A 25601-nucleotide genomic window follows, 5' to 3' on the forward strand; every position below is an offset into this window, starting at 1 on the left:
GGGGAAGGCAAGACAGCAGGGCTGGGGGCTCCGGACTGCGGGCGGGCGGGCCGCTGCCGCCGCTTGACGCTCCTCCGGGGACCTTCGCGAGTTACTTTGTAAAGGCGAACCCAAGCGAGGAAGCCCCTGCTCGGTGCCCCGAGTCAGAGGCCACTTCCTGCTCCCTGGCTGCCCGCGTCAGGCTCGCACCGCTCGGCACACCCGGCCCCTCGCCAGCACCCGCCGCCGGCCCAGCGCGCCGCCGCCGCCGCCGCAGCAGCAGCAGCAGCTGCGAAGACTCCAGTCCGCTCCCCTGAAGAACACTTCGCCTCACGGCTCCGCTTCCCATCACGCCCCCTGCTCCTCCCCGGCGTCTGCGATTTTCCCAGGCGCCCAGTGTGAGTGAGGCGTGCGTGTGAGTCTGTGTCAGGGTATTGTGTTGTGGGAGTGTGTGTGTGTGTGTGTGTGTGTGTATGAGTGTGGGGTGTGCGGGGCTCCTGCGCTCCGCTCACGGCCGCCGCCGGGGAAAGACAGACGGACTGCGCTTCCCCCTTCCGCGAGCGGTTCCCGGGCACCTCGGCTCGGCTGGGGAGCGAGCGGAGCGCGTCCGGCTGGCCGCCGGCCTCCAGAAGGTCCCGCTGCGTCCCCCCTGGGCTGGATATGTTCATGTTCACGTGAAGATGGATTTAGTGTACGGTCTCGTGTGGCTGCTGACAGTCTTCCTGGAGGGGATCTCTGGCCAAGGAGTGTACGGTGAGTGGAATCGCGACGCTATTGTGACCTTGCATTCTTAGGGAAGATAGGCTGGTGAGCGAAAATGCACGACTCGCGCCGTTCCGGGGCCCCTCCCGGCGTGGCTTTTGATTTCCACTTCATCACGTTATTGGGAGCGATAAGGAGGCGGAGAGCGCGCTGCGAATCGGGCTGCGAGCCGCTCTCCCAGCGCCTCGGCTCGGGCTCGGAGTTGGGTCGAGCCGGCAGCCCAGCACTCGTGCGAATAAGTGGCTTTGCACTTGATTTATCCTCTCTGGGGGCCCGAGCTCTAGCAGTCTTTGATTTAATAATGATTTGGCTCCTTGCATGCCTTGGTGTCGGTGCCGCGGTTTCCTCCAAAGGGAAGCTTCGAATGTGACCCCAGTGAGCTCCCCATTCCTCTCCGCCCCGTGTCTCAGCCTTCTCTTTTCCTTTTCCTTTTTTTGGGGGGGGGGGGCGTGGGGAGAGTTGAATGCCTGCTTGACTTGACTTTCCAGCTCAGGAAGTGGGTTGACAGTCGAGTTGCGTTCTGCACCAACCGCTGCCATAAGCACTGACTTGGGGAGGGGAAAATAGCAGGCAAGATTCTCGGTGCCAGACACAATTAAGGGACATGTTTATGTGAATGGATGAGCAAATGCATGAATGAACGGACGGCCAAGTCTGCGCGTCTCGGCTCCGGGGCAGGACACTAGCTCGCTGCAACAGGAACATAATCTCAGTTCTCCGGAAAACGCAGGGCTGGGAGGGTTAGGACGGAGAGAAGGGTGAACGTGTTAATTCGGATGTTTTTAAGTCCTCAAGAGCCAATCCAGGTTCCTTCGCCTGTCAGCAGTTGGCACCCTTGGTTTTCGGGACTGAAAGATACACACACACACACACACCCTCTGGCTCAAATGTGAGTCTTCTCCTGGGATAAGCAGGCGGTGCTACAAAGGAAAAATAACTTTTGTGTTCTCGAGGTATGGTAGGAAGGTTAAGAGAACAGCCCTTGAGGGGACAGCAAGCCGAGACTCACCCACAGCTCCCAGGCTAGGGCCGACATCCGGCGAAACTGTGTGCTGGAAATTTGGCAGCCCGCCTTTGGTCTCCCTCGGGGTTGGGACCCCAGCGCTGCAGTGCTAGGCACCGGCTGCCCCGGGCAAAGAGCATGAGTGTTCGTGGAAGCGCAGACCCTAGAAGTGACTTGGGAGTGGGCGCGGATGCAGGGGGACCTTGAGTCCTCAAACTCTCTGGGAACGTGGAGTGCGCAGTGGGCAGGTGTTTGGGAACCGAGGCGAGAGGTCTGCCTTTACTCTCTCCGCGGTGTCTTGTCCAGGGCTGAGCGGTGCTGGGGGGGTGGTGGGGAGAGTGTCAGGAGCGGCGAGCACTGGGCTCTGCTTCGCCTCATCGGCCACTCCCCTTGCCTGTCTTCCTACTTCCCTCCTTGGCTCTGGCCAAGAGATCTTCACTTTCTCCCACCTCTAAGCATCTTAATTTCCCCTCTCTCCTCACTCCCTCTTTCCCAAATGAGAGCGAGCTTTCTTGGTGGTGGTGGTGGTGCTGGTACCGCTACTGCTGGTGTGTGTAGGAGAGATGCTGAGGTCTTGAACCTCTTGGCTTAAACCGCTTGGCTGATGGCAGGAGGTGAGGCCTTGAGCAGAGCAGGAATTCATTTAGTGCTCTTTTGACTTCTGCTGGAGTCTGGTGTCCCGCAGCTGAGAGTGGCTGGGATTCTAGGGATGGAGGAGTGCTGCAGATAAGATGGAACCTTCTCGCGTGAGTCTGAACTCTGCTTGTCCAAGTCTTTATTTCTCTCCCATTGGTTAGATTAGCTCAAATAAAAAGAGTTTTTGTTTTTGTTTTGTTTTTAAAATGTGTGTGTGTAGGAGATAATGAGAAGTGAGAAAAATCGGGGTGGTGGGTAGGGGATGTTCTGGAACTGTCTGGATTAGAAAGGGTTCCATTTTTCTGTCACTGTTTGTCATTCAAATTGTTTGTCCTGGTAAGTCTCATGCTGGGCGGTGGGAAAGTGTAAGATTTAGGAGTGGAGACAAGTAGAGAACAATTGCATCAAAACAGTCCTGGGCCTTGCTGCTTAACAATAAGGGGGAAGGCATTTCTGCTACTGAGCTGATCGTTGTGAAGGTGGTGGTGTTTTTTTTTTCTTTTACTATTGATGTGGTTATTAGTCACTTAGCTAGGAGTAGAATTGGCTTTGTTTGAAAATTAGTCAGCATCTCTAGTCGTTATAAATGTCATAGCTATCAGGTGAGTGAAAAAATATATTTATATATTACTTTTCAAATATGTCTTACAAATCACAGAAGTTAGATTCTCAAAGTGGGAATCCGCAACCTTCAGTATGAGCATCACCTGGGAACTTGTTAGGAATGCAAATTCTCTGACCCCTCCCAGGATTTCTAAATCAGAAATTCAGAGTTTGGGATCCACATTCTGTGTTTTTCACCTCAGGTGATGATTAGGATGCATGCTAAAGTCTGAGAACCACTGATAAAACTTCACATTTCATTGCTTTGACTTTGTAAACCATGACCTTTCTTAACCTGAAGTAGTTTTATTTTTTGTGTGTGTGTGGAAGCATTTATGGGGAAGAGAAGATTTTATTTTTATTTAGCTATAAAATATTGATTAACTGTAAGAAGGACGTAGACATAAGAGTTAGTGTAAGATTATAGAGTGTGTTTTGAACATTTTACATGAGGAGTCTGGAAGATGATTAATTTTAAAAAAGCAGTGCAATTATAAACAGAGACTTCAAAGACCTAGATAGGAACTTTGCTAGCATAAGTCTGTATCCCTGTCACCCTTTAGTTGCCTGTGTTTGCCAGATGTAAAACCATTCGTGCTACACACAAAGTATTATTTCTTAATATTGTTTTCTAGTAGGTAAGTTCAAGAGAAAATAACATTATTTTATCGGTAATACAGGCAAAATCACTTCACTGTAGCCTAAAACTAATTACATGATTTAGAAATATATCATTGTAACCTTTCTTCCTTGAAATAGCTAGTCAGCCCTTCATTCTTCTACTGCTAGCCTGGAAAATTCTGAGCATGAAATTCAGATGTTTTTAAGTAATTGAGACTATTTGTTTTAATATATAGATTATATTGTCTTGAGTTACTGTAGTCTTCTTCCTATTGTGTTTGACCAGCTTGGTACCGTGTGCACTACTTAAGTATAAAAGTTTCTGCTATAGACCTAGGGACTTACTGTCATTTATCCGGGAATACTGCTTAGCAGACTTACTGCACAGTAGCTGAGATTTGTGTATATGTGGCATTTGGGTAAGGGAGATTATCTTTTGATTTATATCTGCCTGTCTACCCTCCACCAATGATTCTGATGTCATTAAAAAACACTTTTTAAAAATAGCATTTTTCCCTGTAGATATCTATATTTGTGTAGTTTTTATTTTTTAATTTTTTTAATAATTTTTTTTTTGGCCATGCCATGAGGCTTGTGGGATCTTAGTTCCCCAACCAGGGATTGAACCCGGGGCCGTGGCAGTGAAAGTGTGGAGTCCTAACCACTGGACCACCAGGGAATTCCCTGTGTAGTTTTTAAAATCAATTTTCTTAAGTTTTTATATTCTCCCGTTTTGAATTTAAAAAAAATTTTGGTATTCAAGCTTTTTCCTCAAAATAATCTTGGAAGTTTAAAGTTTTATTTTAATTTTCTTTTTACTATAAAACGTCACTGAAAACCAAGAAGTCATTAAAGAACAGTGAACTGGTATCCATTTTTGGCATTGTTAATTTTGTTGCACTAAACCCATTGCATTACATTTAGGATAACTGATTAAACATAGCATCAAGGGTCACAATGTAAACCCCAGCTAGGTGTATATGACTGCAATACTTAGAGCTGAGTGATCCAAAGTATTTTCCTAGTTTTGAAAGTTTTCTTTGTAAGTTATTCTGTGGATGTTTAACTGTGTTTTTTAGAGAACCTGTTGATAATTACATAATTTTGAGAATCATATCTCCTGTAAACTTCACAGCTGTCTTGCTTAAAAAGGAAAAAACTGCTCCATTGACACACACTGTATTTTTACTTCTGACCTATTATACCCTTAATTTCCAAGGAGGCTAATAAAAGATTATAACTGCATTAGCACAGGACAAATCCCCACTGCAATTGAAAAACAAAATAAAAGTCTATGTCTAAATAGTTTGTAATGGGAGCCAAATCTACCAATGACTTGGTGTCCTAAAATAATTAATGAACTGCCCATAAATAGCTTGCAGGATGTGCTAGAAGCAATAAATAGAATAAGTTTATCAACACATCTGTATGACAAATTAGCAAGCTGTATTCTCTCAATTCAGGTGATATCAATTAGTCTCACAAATTTTAAGAATGACACCCCAGGCAGTAGATGACAGAAAAGACTTGGTGGAATTGAGAACCAGGGGATAAGGTAGACAGGAAGGATCTGGAAGATCTTTCAGACTGTCAGTGGGTTGAATCTAAATGTAGAGATTGACCCTAAGGGATCAGAGTGCTCTGGGAGGTCAGTTGACCATTACATCCAGTCCCAGGATGTTTCCATCCTCACAGCAAAATTATCCCAAGGTGCATTGAATTGTGATTTTTGTCCTGTTTGAGTTTGGAGAAACCCTGTGATCAGATTCTGCTTTTGACTGAACACATATTTAGGGTGTCAGCCTGTGGGAGATGACTTTAATGAGTGTTGCTAAAAAAAGGTAAATCTGAAGCTCTGTCATATGCAATTAGCTTTAACCTTCTCTCTTCCCACTCCTTGCCCCACTGTCCCTATGTGCACACGAGAACACGCACACACACACGTACCCTGGATCATCACCACTTTGGTCACCATCACAGGAAGAGTGGGCTGTCCTTTGTATCTTGAGATTATTTTTGCACATTCAAGGTTGTCCTTACTGGTTGTGTTACTGAGAATTTGCATGACAAATGAGCAGATTATTTTATACGGTGTTACTTGCTCATGTCCTGTTTGTCCCTGGGAAGTCCCTAAGTGGGCTATTAAGTACTTTAGATTGAGCAGGTTGAACATTAAGCCTGAGGAATCATTTTCTAGAGAACAAATCAGTGAGGGTGAATAGATGTCATAAAAGAAATTCAAGAAAGGCATTTTTCATGATCTTCATTATCTTGGCTTAATTTTATTGTCTCTGATACCAGCTCTTCTTATTGATATTGTAAAATTATTTTAGTGTTTGTTTTGTAAGGCAAACCACCTTAAACCTATTTTGAGAAACAGGTTTTCCGGAAAAAATGTGCTCTGTATTCTTTTAAAATGTACTGTTGTAATGTGATTGGGGTAGGGCTCATGGGATGCAACTAATAGCATGAGCCTGTGGGTTCAGGTTATGTCTTAACACAGTGTTAGGAACCGTGATCTTGGGTTGCTTTCCACCTATTGAGATAATTCATCACTCATGTTCTCTGGCCTGGTCCTCATGCTTTGGGAAGAGTTGGGCCCAAGACTCGAAACCCACAAAGTCAAAGGCAAACAGTCAGTTATACCCGCCTAGTCCTGGAACTGAGCTCTTGGCAGCTGCAGTGAACTAAAGGAATGTGCTATCAGCTCCCAGTTGAATTGGGGGAAGATCTTACTTTCCCTTTTGGCTATTTTGGAAGGGCAAGCAAAGTATTATATTGAATTCATTTCAAGTATGAATAGGGTGAACGTTTTTAGCTTCACTGTAATTGCCGTTAACTGAATAGTCCCTCAAAATGAAATTTCATTTCTTTGCTTCAGTGACTGTCAATGTAAAAATATTACTTAGAGCAGAATGAATAAATGATTTCATTTATAGGCCACTGTATCCTATTTTTATTTTCAAATCCAATTAATAAACTTTTGGCCCTGTAAAATCATAAAGTCAGAAGAGACTTTACGATGGCATTAAATCATCTCACTAATTTATGACACAATGGCTTTATATTATGCTACTCTGATGGTGGTCCTATCCTATTCGTGAGATTTCTTTCACAACTCTTTTTTCCACAATCCAGACTTATTCACTGGATGGATATTTTTTTGTCACCTTGCTAAAATCCCTCATCTCCATTATTGGATCGTGCACTTAGTTATTTCCCATTTTATACCAGTACAATTCCATTTTTTACTTAACTTATATGACCTTGAACTGATCCCAATTAAGCTCTCTTATATTGGTTTCTTACTACTTTTCCAAGATACTAATGCCAAGATACTATTTCCAAGATACTATTTCTGTCTTGTGTTTTAAAACACTTATTTCCTTTCCTGTTGATGTAATTGATTGAATTCAGTAAGAAAGATGATTTCCATTTCATAATCTAAATCATACTTTCCCCAGGAGTTCACAGTCATAGAAAAGGATTTCAAATGTTAGGAACATTTTTTTTGGCTATCACACATTTACTATAAATTTACCAATTAAAGACATATTATGGTAGGAGCAAAGGTATTAGGAATTATGACATAACTTTTCTTTCTGTCTTTTAGTATGCTACCTCTATAACTTTACATAAAAATAGGAGACATCAGTTTCTTGCTATTCCCCGTCAAAACTATACCAAGGACTATTGTGTGGTTGGCAGATGGGGTCAAATATGTGACATGTTACCATATCCGCAAGCAGCATATTTCTTGTCCTGTTTTGTTGGAATAAGAATGGGAGGGATAAAAATAATGGAATGATTCTGTAGAAAGGGAATCATATATGTCTGAAAGAGGAAGAGTTGGTTCATAGCTAGACCTCCCACAGTCTTAAAGGACAGCACAAGGGGCAGTGAAATCTCAGTGAGGTGAGTAGGAAATCAAATGCTGGCCTGGAAAAGCCATTCGAAGAATATATCTGTCCTTTAAGTAATAGCAAAACAGCAAACTATTTTATTTCTGAAATAAATAGAACCTTGTTCATGTGTGTCAAACAGAGGAAGAAAAAACAATGTCTGCCATTTGACTGAATGACAACTTCAGGGAGATTTTTCTGTTCTCCTGAAAGGGAAAGATAGACGAGGAATTCTTAAACAGAGCCTATGGTCCCAGTGGACCAGATTATCCTACCTGCCAATTGATTGTACTTAAGGAGAGATAGGCACAGGTTAAACATTGAGGCATTCTCTTTGTTATTTCTCAGTGGAGCTATGAATTTGGTCCAGGCCTTGCCTTGGGTCCACTTCCTACTGAAGAGGGGGAGGCTCCCACGAGTCTCCTGAGAAGGATATAAAACTCTGAGGAAGATATGCAACTTTTCAGAAATTTTCAGTAGGAATTGTACACAGTTTCTGGTCAGATGGTGGGTAAGTTCTGGTAACTTCAGTCAGCAAATTAAGGTATAACTTCTATGGATTAAACATGTAACTAAGTAGTAAGAGCTGTGAACTCAAAAAGAGTTTACTAGTTAATTAAGAAGATAAAGCCAAATGGAAAAACAAACAAAATAAGGCTATGAGAAATATACAAATATTTGTGCAAGATGAGAGAGCATTGATAGCTGCCATGGTTGGAGGAAACTTGAAAAAGCTGGTACGTCATGGTTTCAGACTTGAAAGTAGGTTGATGTAATATAGATAAAGAGGGAGGATAGGCCAGTGCTAAAGCACAGATCCCAGCTGCAGGAATAATAGGGCAGAAAGGAAAATAACCCTGCAGTACGTGTCTAGTATTAAACCTAAGCAATTTCTCCAAAGTTTGTCCCAACTAGAAAGATGTATCCATCCTTAACCTGTGGTAACTCCCTCTCCCCCAAAGTCTGTAAGTCTGTGAAATAAATTTGACTGTGTGATACTCTGGAACTTGCTCAGATATTTATGTCTACCAAATTCCTAGGTTTGTGTGTGTGCAATGTGGAGCCACCTGACCTGCTCATCAGGAGTTAAGACGGTTGTCTCTAAAGTTCCTGTAGGATTCTGAGCCCTCCCCAATTCTACGCAAACTTGGGGAGCTTTGAACTTACATAGCAGCGCCTTTTGGAGTTCAGGTCAAAGACTTTTCAAAGGCTTTTTAAGAGTGCCTGCTACTTAGAAGCAGTGGACTGTGGGTCTAGAATCATGTTGTTCTTTACAAATGTACAGCCACTGAGATGAATGCGTTACCTTTATGAAAAGAGGTATGTGGTTTCATTATTTATTTATTTTTATTCTTGTGCAAGGCAGCAAAAAAAAAATCTTAATCTCTTTATCCCTCAGTTTCCATATCTAATAAACTCTTAGGAAAGTGGGCTGTTATACAGAGAAAATGTAAATAACAGCAAGAATAAAAAAGTCTGGTTGCATTTTTATATCGGGAGTAGAGGGAGACTGCATAGCAAGTGTCCTTTATCTTCTTAAAAAAGTATACTCAGGTGGTCCAACAATTGGACCTCCTAGTAGGAGTGCCATTTGGTTCTCAGAACAGAGTTAAGGGGCTTGGAAGTAACAGGGAGAAAGTAATTTTTTTCTGGAAAAAATAATTCCCATCTGTCAGTCTATCAGAAAATAACTCAAGTGGTATATTTTTAAACAGTATATGTAATATTAATATGTGCATGAAAATGCCATTTGATATTGCATCTTGTATGCACATGTGGTTGGTATTGCTCCTCAGGCTAGTCTCCTCTCAATCTATATAACCCTGGAGTTTTTCCTTTTGCTCCTTAATGGTGGGGGTGGGGAGCTGGTATCCCCACTCATTTAAGAGCTCTAGAGACAATTAGTGTCACCTAAACCTTATGACCATGAGTATATTTATATATGTGTGTGTTCAAATATATGTATAAATCTTGCTTTTGTATCAAGGAGCGAGAATAGTCTCAATGTCCTGCCATTTCGAGACTAATCTAAAAATGATACAAATAGGGATATATTTGTAAGAGACTACAAGTCATTGATAATTTAAAAATAAAACCAGAGAAACCAGAGAAAATGAGAATAAATTAAGTGGGGCTATCACAAGTTTATTGTGTATTTGGTCCCAAAGTGACCAAAATGACTATTTCCCACCTAGTCGCCTAATTATTTTAAAAACTCTATAGAATTAACTGAAAAGGCTGGGACCTTATTCACCATTACACTGTAACAGCTACATACATAAGAAAGCATTTTTATATATAATGGATTTTAATTATCCTTGGTAAACACTTATTTTCTATTTTTTGAGGGTGAAAGGTAATTCACCTCAATAATACCCATTCATATAACTAACTACATGGAAGAAATTCATTAGGCTAGTTTTCTGAGTGTCAGAATATTAGCTAGTTATTGGTTGGGAATATTGGTCAGGTACTTCTGTAACCAAACCAAAAGGTCATCTTTACTTGAGACTTTAAACAGCCAACAAAATTATTAGTTGAGAATAATTTTCCCCACTACGAGGGATGAAAAATACTGGCTTTGCTAAGCATGTCACCTTAAGCATATACACACAGTAGACTCTGTGACATGCACAGATTTAACTGACGTGTAGTTTTTGAGTTGTCAGTCTTATCCTGGTAGTATTTCAGAATTAGTGAAGTTATTATCAAGAAGTTGTATAGTTATTGTTTTTATCCTGGTTCTGAACTTGTTCATTCTTTTTCATGGCTTATTCTACACCATTATTGTGATTCTCACCTCATTCTTCTATTTACTTACATTTTTCATTTGGTTCATGTTTCACACTGGAGTATATTACCTGTACCCTTTCTTTGTACAGAGCTGCTGTATTAATATTAAAGTTTTCAGTCTAAGTTCACAATTAATCAAACCTCAATCTTGGGCTAATTTTGTTCTTACTTTGTCATGTGTAGCTTCATCTAAGTGTAATTGCCTAAGGAGGTGCAGCTCTCTTCTATTCTGACCCTGTAATATTGCTAAGATTGGGGTTTAGAAACTTCCCCCTCTTTACCTAAGACAAGAATAATTCTCAGTGGGCCACAGCCTTTTTACTCAGAGGCTACTTATCCTCTGATGGTTTTCTGTATCTCACTAACAAACATTCCTCTAGTTGCAGCAGCTGGGGTTAAAAGTGGCCTGCTTCCTGTGATTTTATAATTTACTGTTGAACTCTATTATCATTGTATGATTTTAGTTGATATTTCAAAAAGCATTTAAGTTTTAACTTTTCTGTCGTCATTGACAACTCACTCATTAATGCCTTAATTCTCTAAGCTTACTGATGCGAAGAAGTACTTTGAAACCTTTTAAGTTTAATCCCCTCTCCAGTTTCAGAGAAAGTGTATCTTTCTACACATAAACTACACATATATATTTGTATATATAGTATATATGTATATACTCTAAAATATATATTCATATATATTAACTGTCTATGAGTGTGTGGGTATGTGGGTGTATCTGTGTATTCATGGAGTGGGTCTCATGGCTGAACTTTAGAAGAGGAATTGGATGGCTTTCTTGCTTCCCTTGCAAAGCTGACTCTGATTCAGTGTTGACAGCAGGGCATGCAGTCTCTCATCTAACATTCATTTTGTTTTTAGATATCTTTTGTGATAATTCATGTTTGTATTGTTCACCAATTTCCAACATTACCTTCAGAAACTCACATTACTTTTTTCCTTCTATATCTTTGCAATTGACAGAAATGTTTCTTAGCTGCATAAGAGCAATACATGTGAAGTTTATTTTACCTGAACTATAGTGATATATACACTTGAAGCCCAGTGTCACTTGCATACTCAAAAGACCATCCCTCCTGCTCTATTAGTCAGGTCTTTATACTGGTCTTTCCTCTTTTTTAAGTGGGAATTTAGAGCATAAGGCATATCTGTCTTCAAGTATGGATTCTAAAATATATCTGTAAACCAAATTCAATTAACTTGGGTTATCTGCTCTCTTTTTCTATCTGTCATTGAAAAATAAACACAGGATATCGTAGTTTTTTCATAGAATAATTGCCATTTTTCAAGTGCCTCCTATATGTCACACCTTCTAGGAGTTTTTTATACATTATGTCATACTCTAATCTTTGAATGAAGTAGATGAGAAATCTGAAACTCGTACAGTTTAAATAACTAACATATAGTTACCGGTGGCTGAATTTGAAATCACATATGAAGTGTATATGAAAATAAATATTTGTATATATTCTTATATGTATTATTAAATTATGTTCATATATGTGTGTTTATACCCACTATGATGAAGCCATGCAAGTTACCTGGATCATCTTGTGTCATGTATGTGACGTCTCAGTCTATATTTGAAATGCAGATTAGGTGAAAAATTCTAGCTTTTTGCCTGAGAAATAGAAATAGGTAGCTAATGTCAGCACTTTGTATCATAATTTTCTTACTTGGAAAAAGAAGATATGATTTATAATTTTCATTGTTTTTTTTTTCTTTTTAGAAGCAAAATGCCCATACTGAGGACTCTCTCTGGTATAGTTTATTTTTGGACTAGTAGGATATTTTAAGCATATTCATAATTAGTGACCTGTAAAAATGAAGACATGGCTCTACTAGATATTCTGCAGAAGTAGTTATATTCCTCCATGTAAAATAGGAAGCATGTGCTCATAAAAAAAATAAACTGTCAACTGTACTACTTTATTTTCCCCCAGGCTGATTAACAATCACTGGCCTTGGTAAGATTGATAGTTAAGTGTGATATGTGGCCTGATTTTTGCCTTGAGTTCCCTCTGGGTATGGCTTGGACACTTTTTGCAGAGTTAATTGAGGAGACTATATCAGCATATCAGTGGGTTTCTATTCTTGAAAATCTTGTGCTCAAGAGGAGAGTTGATTGCAAGCTCTGCCCCTTCTCTTAGCTGCCAGGGAGTTCCTCAAACCTCAAAGCTTACAAATTAGTGCAGTTTAGTGATTTGTTTTAGGCTTTTAGCTACAGCATTTGCGGCTATAAAAGTAATTTTTTTCCTATGCTTTTTGAATGTAGTTATTGTGTGATATAGTATAACCCTGTACCATTCTGGTTATTGTGTGATTGATACAGAAACTGCTTCGATAGGAAACCATTTCAAGCGAGAACAGGAAAGGTATTATATTCAGCTGTGATGCCATGCATTTCTAAACAGCTGATGTTTTCTTTAACTGATAACCACCCCCCAAATTTTCAGAGGCAGTTGAGCCTTTAGAACTTTAACTCTTAATTCAGTCTGGCTGCAAGAGCAGTGCCCTGAAATTCACTATACATTCACAATTCACAATGTGGAATTCATTAATTCTTAGTATAATTGGGTGCTGTGATTGTTGTGTTTTAAAGTCAGACCTCTTTAAGAATATGGAGAAACATCGATTTTGTGAATTTTTCTCTAAAGAGTGCTTCTTCATATTCAAGCCAGATAGTTGAAACTAGTGGTCTATGACTTTCTGCACACTGAAAATTGTGATAATGTTGTTAAATGGAGTGGGCCATCATGTATTTTGCAACCTAAGAATCTCAAATTAAATTGCAAGCCTTTGTAAAGGAATAGAGTAAGAGATGGGTCAAATCAAAGTTCAAAAGAGTTTAATCATAGATTGTATGTTTTTCTTACCTCACATATTTAATGATATATCTGGGAATACTTACAAAAAATAGTGCACCCTGTTTTTATGTCTTTCTTTACTCCTAATTTTTGTATTTTATGATACCTTGGATGCAATGATCTAGTTTGGATGAAGGTGGATAGTGTCTTAATGATTAGGTATAAAATTAGATACCTAAGATGCATCTATGTTATGGTTTATCATTTAATTGGATATTATAAATATTAACAATTAATGTTAATTCAATTAAATGTCTAAAAAAGCTGGAACAGAGATTCTTATGAACTTGAAAATGCTATTTAAATATCTTTAGTTGTGACAAAAGGTAAAGTCTAGATATTTTTAAAGATTATTTAAAAATTGTTCTAAGAATCTTTTCTGGTGGCTTAACTATTGACTGCTTCTCATTCATTGTACATAGCTGTCATCCTCCCAACAATCATTATGACATTGCAGAGGTTTTCTCATTATTAATGAAAAACTCAGCATTTCTACAAATTGAAAGTGTTTGATAAAGCAAGTAAATGAAAACCAGTAAAGCAAACTTCCAGTATACTATTGTGTACTGTTCTGGGGGGATTGGATTTGAAGTTGCATGTGGAGGAACAGGTGAGTTAGTCTGGTCAGAGTATTGGCCCCCAAATAGGCAGAATCAGCTGGAATCAATTTATTGCTATTACAGGAAAATAGTTGGGCCCAGGTCATGGGAATTAGTAGGATGGATCAAGGCAGGATGAGGTGTCTGCTTGTCAGAGACTGAGAGGCAGATTAACATGCAGGTGGTTTTGGAGGGAGTGCTCTTGGAAGAGAGGGAGGGAGCCAGAATTCAGCAGGGGGAGAAGTTGAGCGGCGATTCAGTTACAGGAGAGTCCTAAGCTGAGCAAATGGGGTACTGTGAAGTTGGGGTAGACCTTCAGAGATGTCCCAGATAAAGATCCTTTTCATCCCCTTTTCCACCAGTCACTGGGTGTGGGCTGCCCCTGGGGAGGGGGCAACGTATCTCAGCTTCTCTTGGGTTAAAGGCAAATCCTAGGAGAAAACTCAACTGTGAGCAATCAGAAGGTAACACTCTTGGGCGTTGGGGGAATGAATGCCTTCATGCAGAAGGGCTTCTGGACACTGCATCACATCTTCTAGACATCACCCCTGTGGTGTTCATATTGGCTTGCTTATGAAAGTTCATCCCTTCTGGGAACTGGTCCTCTGAGAGCAGGCCTCTTGTCTTAGGGATACAAACAAGAAGAAAGTCTGCGGGATAAACTTCAGCCCCTGCTGCTGCTCCTGAACTCTGATACTCATCATCCCTTTTTTTAATTTTTTTTTTTGCAGTACGCAGGCCTCTCACTTTTGTGGCCTCTCCCTTTGCGGAGCACAGGCTCCGGACGCGCAGGCCCAGCAGCCATGGCTCACGGGCCCAGCCGCTCCGCGGCATGTGGGATCTTCCCGGACCGGGGCACGAACCCGTGTCCCCTGCATCGGCAGGCGGACTCTCAACCACTGCGCCACCAGGGAAGCCCCATCATCCCTTTTTTAACCACCTTTTCTAGATCTCCCTTACCCCCAGCTAGCAACTCTAATGGGCTGATTGGTGTAAGCGACGCTGAAGGGCTTGGGATCCTGGTCTCTATGCCCTTTTCAGGCTGCTTCCACAGCTGCTGCATTTGTCAGTTTGCTTCCAGAATCAGGAGGGAGCACCAGCAGATACTTACGTGGGTCACCTGGGTGCCTGATGTCTTCTTCCCTCCTCACATTGAGTTCATAGCAGTCTTGCCTTCTCTTAACAATCAGGGTTAATTGTCCCTGCCTGAGAGGTGACTTTTTCTTGCCTGCTTGTCTTTTGCACAAGGAGCCCACAGTGGCTAGGTGGCAACTGTCACAGGAGTTTGAGACTCTTGCTCTTTTCCCTGGGGGATGTGTTACCTCTCTGGAAACCGGGAATCTTAGCCACACAGGGTCTATAATGATGGGGATTGGAAGCACAGATACTCCATGTGGGTTACTAGGAGTGAAGGTAAAGGGACTCTTGGACCTGTGTGTTCTACTTGCTAGGGACACAGGTCCACATGATGATCATTCATTTAGGGTTATACTATATCCTGGGGGTGGGTACCTGATCCACTCAGGGTCTTCTCCCCAAGTTGCTCTATTAGATGCTCTTTCTTCTATCATCCTATCAGATCAGCAGCTTTTGAGTGGCACATGACGTGATATAACCAGTGGATTGTATGATCACATAGTCATCGCTGTACTTTCTTTTCTCTTCAGAGGATCCCTGTGTTCAGTGCAGTGTTATGAGGGATCCCATTTGGGTGGATTACATATTCTGAAAGCCCTTGGATTGAGGTGCTTGCTGAGGCCTTGTAGGCAGTAAATATAAACCCATATCCAGAATATGTGTCAATTCTAGTCAAGATGACTCTCTGCTCCTTCATGTCTGAACGGAGTCCAATGTAGTCGATTACCACTGAACAGCTGGCTAGTTTCCTTGAGGCATGGTGTATGTCAGGGTCTCTCTTACTGGTAGGTTGGACATTTAGCATCAGTCGTAGCTGATAAGCCTCTGTGAATGGGAGCCTTTGCTACTTAATATATGCATAGTGTCCATACTTTTCACTGTGGCTGCTTTCTTCTTGCACCTAGTGAACAACACTGAGGTGACTGATGGCAAGCTGACTGATGTCAACTGGTCACGTCTTTATGTCTATTTGGCTGTTTATTGCTTTACTCTAATTACTATTGCTCTGTAAAAAGCCATCCAAACTTAGTGGTAGAGAACAGCCACTTTATTATGTTCATGGAGTCTGTGGGCCAGGAATTCACACAAGGGACAGTCAGAATGGCTTATTTTTGCCCCATAGATTCTGGAACCTTACCTGGGAAAACTTGAAGGCAGAGGGTGACTTGACATCTAGGAACTAGAATCATCTGGAGGCATCTTTATTCTGGCTGACAGCTGAGACCTCATCTGGTTGGCAGGTAGAATGCCTATATGGGGTGTCTCCATGTGGGCTGTCGCATCGTTTGGGCTTCATCACAGCATGATGGCTGGATTCTAAAAGCATGTATCCCAAGAGGATAGAAGTAGTCTCCTGGGATCTTGCTTGGGCAGCCACATGCATCAATTCTATATACTCTTGTTTGAGGCAGAGACAAATGTTCACCCAGGTTGAAAGGAAGGGACTATAGATCCCACTAGTTGATGGGAATAGTGCCAAGTTCACATTGGAGGAAGGATTTGTGTGATTAAGGAAATTTTTGCAGCCTTCTTTAGAAAGTACAGTCTGCAACATGACTCTTTCATGGTGGATGCTCTCTTGGGGGCAATAACATGGTAGACAAAGATCTGTCTACTTTGTGCCCACTCCAGGCATCCAGCCAACCAACCAGCCAAGCTATTCACTGCCAATAAATAAACAAGTAAGTAAGTATATATTCTTACCTCATCTACTTCTCTTTCCACACAGAGTGTATGATCCCTGAAGTTCTGTCCGTGTTCTGAGGGTAGATTTCCCCTCACCACTGACTTTGAAGACACCCCCTAGTGGGGTGCAGTTCCTTTTTAGTATGTACCACATATCAAGCCAAACCAATCTCTAGACCATTATTGGACTTGGTGATTATAAGGGACTTCCCACGCAGTCACAGGTGGGAGTTGATGATAGGGAGCCAGTGCTCATTATTCAGGGTAGATGTAGGGGTCCGGACCACCTCCTCTGCATGTAGCTCACTTGTGCGTTCTCTGTCTACTTGTGCTCAGTCCCAAATATACCATTTTTATCTAATAATGGATTAGTTCTGGGCCTGCTTGACCTTGCATGACTTGGCTGACAGAATCCAGCTTATAATGGACATATTTGGCTACATGGTCTCTTGATAGCCTGTGGTCAGGCACTCTGCCTCAACAAGGCTCAGTAGTACCTTATAATCTATTTTCAAATGATTTTTAATTCTCTCTTGCAAATGACATGGGCTTTCTTAAAATCCTTAGGTGTTTATGCTGTAATTCTCTTACTGTGGCTTGCCATAAATTCTATATGGTATTTTCTCCCACCAGAGATACTTCTAATATCGTGGAGTTTGTGGGATCATATGGCCCAAGCTTCAGGATTTCTTCAGTGAAACCTGTACCTTCTGCAAAGCCTTTGACTTCTCTATGCCCCATTCCAACCCAGCATCCTTCTGTCACACATGGTAAATGGACCAGATCAGTATTCCTAGCATAGGATGTGTTCCCTCCTGAATTTAAAGAGGCCTGTTAGAGATTTTGCTTCCTTCTTATTGATGAATGATGTGAGATGCAATATTTTGTCCTTTCCTTATGAAGAGTTGTCCTCGCATTACTCAGGTCTTAGAGCCCTAAAACTTTCATTGGTTAATATGTTAATTTTGCATTCTCTGAGCACATGTGTTTTTCCAAGGCTTCTAAAGTACTTGCCAATTTTTGCTTATCTGGCCCACTTAATAGGCTGTGATGGATATAATAGACCAATGTAATGTTTCACATAATGTCCAGTAAGTTCATATCCTTATGGACTATATTATGGCAAAGGATGAAAAACTTATAATCTTGGGTCAGGATGGTAGATGTATACTGCTGTTTGCCCCATGTGAGTGAGAACTGCTTCTGGTTCTTCTTGATAGAGATGGACAAGAATGCATTTGCTAGACCAGTTATCAATTACTGTTACTTAAAGTTGTATCAATCTGCTCTAGCAAAGATACCACAACTAGCCACACACCTGTGATTGATGCTTCTACTTGGTTGAATATCTGGTAGTCCACTCTCATCTTCCATCATCCATTTGGTTGTTGTATTGAGCAGACTAGTGAATAAAATTAGGACATAATGTCTCCTTCAGGGTGTTAAGAGTGGCACTAGTATCTTCCATTCCTACCGATAAACAATATTGTTTGTGATTTGCTATCTTGGTTTAAGGTTGGGATAATAGACATTTTAGTGACTCCCCTCACCCTGGCTGCCACTCTGCTGCTTTTATGATTAATTGTGCCAACATTGCTACTGAGACTTAAGTGCTTCAAACTGGCCTGTATTATTTAGAGATCCTATCATTCCCACTGCTGTCAGGGAATCCAAGTCTGTAATGACATCTCCTACTGTCAGTCCTGACCTCAGCAATGTCAAGACCCCTCTCACTGGTGCAGACATAGTCAGTTGCTGATTTCTCTGGCTTTAAATAGTATATGTACTCAAGCTTTCCCACTCTTTTAACCTTTTAGAAATATTCTTTGTTTAGTCATTCTGTGATAAGAGTATAGTGTTTGGTCTGGTTAGCCCAATTTTTTGGACAGCCCAGAGATAATGAAACCCCTTTCCCCAAATAACTAGTAGTCTTGGTAACATTTAAAAATACTCCATTGTCATGCATTGTATTTCTACGTCTGACCAATTATACATTTGGTTTCTAAGAGGATTGTTATGGACTAAATTATGTCCCCCAAATTCCTATGTTAAAGCCCTAACCTTCAATGTTACCGTATTTGGAGATTAGGGCTTTAAAAAGGTAATTAAAGACAAATGAGGTCGTAAGAGTAGGACTCCAAGAGGACTACTGTCCTTGTAAGAAAAGGAAGAGATACCAAGAAAACACTCACACAGAGGTATGAACACAGCAAGAAGGTTGACACCTGCAAGCCAAGGAGAGAGGGCTCTGGAGAGAACAGTCCTGTCAGCACCTTGAACTTGGACCTCCAGCCTCCAGAACTGTGAGAAAATAACTTTTTGTTGTTTAAGCCACCCGATCTGTGGTTGTGGCAGCTCTTTTGTTATGGCAGCTCTTGCCAACTAATTCAGGGATCAATAAATAAACTGACTACAATAGCACATATCTATCCCCCTTAATAGGAATAAAACACACTCTGTCTTTTGATCTACTTTTCCATTACATGCCATGTTTCTGTTTCCGGTATTTCTATTTCACCTAGTAAGGGATGTCACTTGCAAGCCAGGTTTGCAAGCCTGTTTTACTAGTATTATTGCACTATTTCCTGGGGTCCTCACTAGGGTGTTAATAAATCCTTTATCACAGGAAGGTACTCCCATGTCAAAAAACTCTCCCTTATCCAGCTTTCTATTCTTTCCCATCTTAATCCAGCACCTTCAAAATCTGTTACCCTGCATATTCTTCCAGCTCCTGCTAGTACTTATTAGCTAAATCCACTTCCTTCAGGGCATAGTGTTCTTTCTTCCTTGGCAATTCTAATACCTCCATGGCTGGGTTATGTTTTAATTTAACCCTGGCTATTGGATTGGCTACCAGTGTGGGCTTTAGGGTTAGTTTCTAAGGGAGAAAAGTTTTGTCTTGCTGGACAGAGGTCTCTGCATCAATGAACTCTCAGTGATCCAACTTTATGTCCCATTCCCTGTAGACTCAAGCATCTTCATACTCAGCCCCTAAGTTACTCTACAGCTCTGCTGGCAATGTTGGCGAGGTCCTGTGGCTCTTGTGGGCCATTGTCCCTTTCATCCCTCTGCAGGCTCAGCGCTTCCCCAGCCAGCTGTGACTTATTCCTAGTTGTGGACCTAGGCAGGAGAGGACATGGTGGCAAATCCTCAGTGAGGCTCATGTCCTCTTGTGGAGAACTGTCATTTGACTTGTCTTCAATCAAGGAAGAAGTAGGAAGCACTAGTCTCTAATGGGGCGGAACGTGCCACTTCTCGAGGCATACATAGTCCAGGGAACCTGATATCAAGATTGTTGCATGTGTCAAACCCGATGTTCATTTCCTAAATCTCCAGGGTCCACAGCTTCCCAACTCAGCCCTTTATTTTGAAGTAGCTGACTTTTTAGTTGAATTCATCTGTATCTAGAGCCCCTAACATAATTAAATTCTGGACCTGACCCTCAAGAATTTTTTTTACCTTCTATTTGTAAGGAGATGAGATTGTTTCCATTTACCGACAAGAAAATTCTCTGGCTTTCACACTTGATCTTAAATTGATAATTGTATTAGTTTTCTATTGCTGTTTTAACAAATTACCATAAACTTGGTGGTTTAAAGCAATAAAAGTTCTCTTACAGATCTGTAGGTCAGAAGCCTGACATGGGTCTCAGTGGGGTAAAATCAAGGGGTCAGCAGGGCTGTGTTAATTTCTAGAGGCTCTAAGGGAGAATCCATTTCCTGTTCCTTCCTGGCTTCTACAAGCTGCCCATATATCTTGGCCCATAGCCCATTTTTCCATCTGCAAAGCTGGCAGTGTTGCATCTCTCTGTGCCCTTTTTCCATAGTCACATCTACCTCTGATTACATTGGACGCACCCTGAAAATCCAGGATGTTCTTTCTATTTTAAGGTAACTGATAGCAACCTTAATTTCATTTGCAGCCTTCATTCCTTTTTGCCTTGCAACCTATGTGGAAATCTTTGACGAGGGGGCAGTATTCTGCCAACCACAGTAATAAATTGATGCCAGCCTTCCACTGTTTTTCCTCAAGTGCATGGGTAGTCCCCAGCAATAACCATCTAATTCTGCACTCCTTGTAGTTGCTACTTACCCGAACCTCTTAATACCTGAGGCATTGCATACACCTTCCTCTAGTATAACATCATTTCAGTTCACCTAGGTAAGCTAGAGGTAAAATTATGAAAAACTCAAGCAATCCTCGTCACAGATCTCAGCAAATCTCAGCAAAGAACTGTTGCTTCCACAACATTTCTTTGATGAATGAATTCTTTTCTCTGGGGAAATTTGTTACCACTGTCTTGTGTTTCTTCTGTTACTTGTGTTCTATAGAAAATGAATCTTTTATTTTAAAGGACCTTAACTGTAGCAATTTCAGTTTTTCTTATGTTGAAATTTTTTTCTTGTCCATCTTAGATTCTCACTGGATAATAAGGATCTGCCATACCTACCAGTGTGCCGTGAATTGGTTGTTGGAAGTTAGGGGAATGAAAATGGAGATTAGGTGGTGTGTCAGAAAGCTGTATCTGGCTCAGAATTCCAACTACCTCTGTGGTATTTTGGCCGTATGTGCCAACTCTTTAGGGATTTTGAGATCCTGATTTCAGAGTGTGGGTTATAGTCCTTACTCATTTTTACTTTTTTGAAAAAATTAAAAGTGATATATATTTTGTTCCACTATCAATTATCAGTTATTGGAGAAATATGTGTGTGTGTGTATGTATGTGTATGATATTGAAAAGATCTTTGCAATTTTAAAAACTATTAAAGAATTATAAAATACTGTTTTCTTACCCAACCTCCATTTTCCTGTTTTGCCGATATTTTACAGGACTCATTTTCCCTCAAGAAGTAATTATATAAACCTGAAGCAATTTTAATGGCATCTTCATAAGTTTTACATTTGTAAATTACAGCCTAATTCTATTTTAAAATTGTATACCTATTATAGATGTTGAATAAATTGATCTTTTCAGATAAAGGAAAATTACCTTGTGAGTTTTCCATCATTGGAGTTAGTCTTGTTTATGCAGAATTTAAGAACATATGTGTATCATTTGATACTTCTATTGGTTGTTATGTATATATAATGAAAGTTCAGGTTTCTCTGTGAATAATTTATTATGTCTATGTAGAACTTTTATTCTCAGAAATAATAGATGACAGGAATATTGGCCATATTTAAGTTTGCTGTAAATAACCTTCCTTATTCCAAGCAATTTGAGATGTTCCAATAGTACTTCATAGTAAAGGAAAATAATAATATTTTCTAACAAAGAAATCTGTTTCATAGATAATGCTTACCTGTATCCTTTGCTAATTCCTCCTCCTCTTAGTTATGAGATATTAGAGATTCTCAGAATTCTGTTCTTGTCGCTCTTTTTCTCCTCACTTTGCACCTTCTTGCCTTAAGACGTTGTCCAAACCATCTCCCTCTGATGACTTGCGGACTTATACTCCATACAAGATCTTTGTTCTGAGCTCCAGAGCAACACAGGTAACTGCCTCTTTCACATTTCTACTTTGATTCCTCAAAAGCATCAAAATTAATATGTCAAAAGCTGGACTCTTGATCTTTGCCTAAATCTTTCTCCTCAGCTTTCCCCTTTTCGTTAAAGGTCACTCTGGTCTACACAATTATTCATATCATCCTCCTGGAAGTCATACTTAACACCACCATCTCCTTTATGCCACTTAACCAGGCCCCAAACAGGTCTCAAATGTACTGCTGCCACCACCCTGGTTCATGTCATTTTTATAGTTTGTCTCTATAGATGCAGTTGGTTCTTAACTGTTCTTCCCCCAACCTTTTCGAACAACCTACTTCATACACCTCTGTACAGACATCCATACGTCAAGCCTGCGTGATTTTTGAAAAAAGTCAGATTATGTCACTCCTCTACTTTAAAAGTCATTCAGGAATCGTTCCCATTCCTCTGAAGATAAATTTGAACTCTCATGCCATGCTTACAAATCTAAGAAGTGGTCCCTGCCCACCTCTGTAGCTTCATTTTGAATTGCTGCTTTCTTTAAACATGGTGGAGACACAGTTGTTTTTATTTCGTCCCATAAATCTGCTAAGCTTTTTCCTGCTCTAGAGTCATTGTACATGCTTATCCCTTGCTCTGAAATTTTCTCCCTAGTATTAGTCAGGGTTCTCTGGAGAAACAGAACCAACAGGAGATTATCTATCTATCTATTATCTATCGATATAGATATATATGGTCAGAGATTTATTATAAGAAATTGGCTCATGTGATTATGGAGGCCGACAAGTTCCAAGATCTGTAGTCAGCAAGCTGGAGTCATAGGAGAACAGATGGTTTATAGTTCTAGTCAAAAGGCCATCAGGCTTGAGACCCTCAACCCAGGAACAGCCAGTGTTTCATTTTGAGTTTGAAAGCAGGGAAAAAACCCTGTGTCCCACTTCAAAGGCAGCGAAGCAGGAGGAGTTCCTTCTTATTTGGGGAAGGTCAGCCTTTTGGTTTATTTAGGCCTTCAACTGATCAGACAAGTCCCACCAACATTAGGGAGGGCCATCAGCTTTACTCATTTTATCGATTTAAATGTTATAAATTCATCCAAAAACATCTTCATAAAACCACATAGAATACTGTTTGACCAAATGTCTGGGCACCCCGTGACCCAGTCAAGTTTACATGTAAAATTAACTGTCACATTCCCCTTACCCTTTACCAGTCATTTCTGCCTAAGATTTTTCAATTCACAGATTAAAAATAGAGCAGCCCACCATGATCACTCTGTTGACTTAACTTTAAGTCCACTGTTAAACCTCTCATAGCTTCATACATTTTATCTTTGAGTGCTTATCATGATTTATTATTCTGTATTTACCTGTGAAATAATTTGTTTGACATGTATCTTCCCCACTAAATTGGATGACCCAGAAGAGCAAGGACTGCTCTAACTTATTCACCATTTATACATGGAGCACTTTGCAGTTTGCCTGACACAACAGTTATTTTATTGGGGCTGGGGCATGAATGGATATATTCATAAATGAGCTCTTTAAGTTTGTCATAGAAGTAGAACATTGTGTGATTTTATTTATTTAGTCTTGTTCTATCTAGAAATGCTTTCACTTCCCATTTCTGGTGCCTTGTCTGCCATTGATCCTTCCCTGACTACACCAGCGCACTCACATCACATTCTATGAAGCTGAGGTTTTCTTGCACTTGTATTTCAATGCCTTCTGGTTTAGTACTTAATTGCTCTCTATTTATCTTTGGTTACAATTGTTCATTGAGCAAATCATTATTAGACATTATGTACATAGCATGGTACTTTCTAGACGTTCAGGAAAATATTCAAACAATTTTGAGAATGGTCTTTGTCCTCAGGTAACATATACTCCCATTGACAAGACAAGGAAATTCATAATCATACCCATGATACCATCATTTACTGAGAATGAACCTTGTGTTAGAAACTTTATTTCATAAATTCTCAAAATACTCCTTTAATAGTGTCTGAATTCAGTGGAAGAAGCTGAGTCTCAGACAGATTGTATAATTTGTGAAAAGTTATGTAGCTAATAAGCGCCAAAGCCCAGATTAGAAGCCAGAAGTGTCTAACCCCACAATCTGTATGCATGTCCCTTAACAATATAAAATAGCAAGCACATCATGACCTGGGCAGAGAATTGGAGATTTTGCATGAAACATAGTTTGAAGTTGTGGGTATTTGAATGGATATTTGAGAACACAATTTAAGTGGTACGCATAGTTTATTGTTGTTTTGTGAGCTTTTAAAAAAGTGTTTTAATCATGATTACTTTATAGTTGAAGAGAAAATAAAATGATAACAAGGGCACTATAACGCATATAGCTGACTTCATGTTTTATTATATTTCATTTTTAATGTTCTAGAGCTTTTAAAACAGTTATACAGCATATATGTTTGGGACACCAAATATCTGTGTTATTTTGTGGTTCCACCTCAATATTACCCTACTGCATGGAATAGTATAAACTAAGTGTCAAAGTAAGTCATATGACTACTTTTGTCCACAAAAGGAGATCATATTTTATGCCGTCTTTCTAAAAGGTTAAGATTTGTTTTTCCAATTAGGTTTTACTCATTCAGGATAAGAAATCTTATGATTATCAGTCTCTAAGCCAAATGGTGGAAGTTGAATTACATTTTAAAGGAACTGTGATTTTTCTTTTACCATATTAGCTTGTACCTGATGTTATTATATAGTGTTATAGGGAAAAGTCTTCCCAAAGGTGACATTACAGAGATGCATACAGTGCAATAAATAATTCAGTTGAAACAGGCTGTATATGTTACTGCTCCAATATAATACACTGAAAATAATAAGAAAACTTTGAAGCCTATTTCATAAGGTGAGGCTTCAGAGTGTATGTACAGATTCAAAATACTTGAACAATTAAAATTTTAGAGTATTTTAAATCTTTCCAACTTATGAATGGCATGCATTTTGGCAAATGGATAAAATGTACATAAATTCATTTGAGATATTAGAACACCATATGTGATACTAGAGCTAGCAATTAATCCAAGCAATATTTGCTATAGACAGCCAAACTTCCTGTGAGAGGGCAATATTTTTTATTAGTAAACCATCTCATAGATATTCCTGTATATCAGTGTAGTGGTGGAGTATGCCTAAATAGTTGTGTTAAACTTGGTACGATGGAAGCAGAGAATTCAATCATTGTTTGTCAGCTGTATACATGCTAGAGAATGTGTATTTAAGGACCTACTAAATGTAAGCTTCAAATTTCAGATTCATGAGCAATTTTATCTTATGTAAAACTTCTCTGTGATGCAAATTCACCCCTAAAACCAAACTATCACCTAATGTTTGTTGAGCATGTGGCAGATTTTGTGCTAAGGTTGGAATGGCATAAAACAACGCCTAATAATAACATAATAATTGAAATTGCACCCATGGTAGGGCAGGTACTTATATGTATTGTCATTTTCACACCATGACAAAGAATGCATTATTGTTA

General features: G+C 40.1%; 1 protein-coding gene across 1 annotated transcript in view; it reads left to right on the top strand.

The window, feature by feature from the left end:
• Nucleotides 1-452: 452 nt before the first annotated feature.
• The window catches only part of MDGA2 (MAM domain containing glycosylphosphatidylinositol anchor 2), an 822856-nt gene continuing 797707 nt past the window's right edge, over nt 453-25601 (top strand). The window contains exon 1 of the mRNA XM_060004614.1: nt 453-732. Within this exon, the coding sequence (XP_059860597.1) occupies nt 453-732 (280 nt within the window). The remainder of the gene's footprint in view (nt 733-25601) is intronic.

Source organism: Delphinus delphis, chromosome 2 (genome assembly GCF_949987515.2).
Source record: "Delphinus delphis chromosome 2, mDelDel1.2, whole genome shotgun sequence".
Lineage (NCBI taxonomy): Eukaryota > Metazoa > Chordata > Mammalia > Artiodactyla > Delphinidae > Delphinus > Delphinus delphis.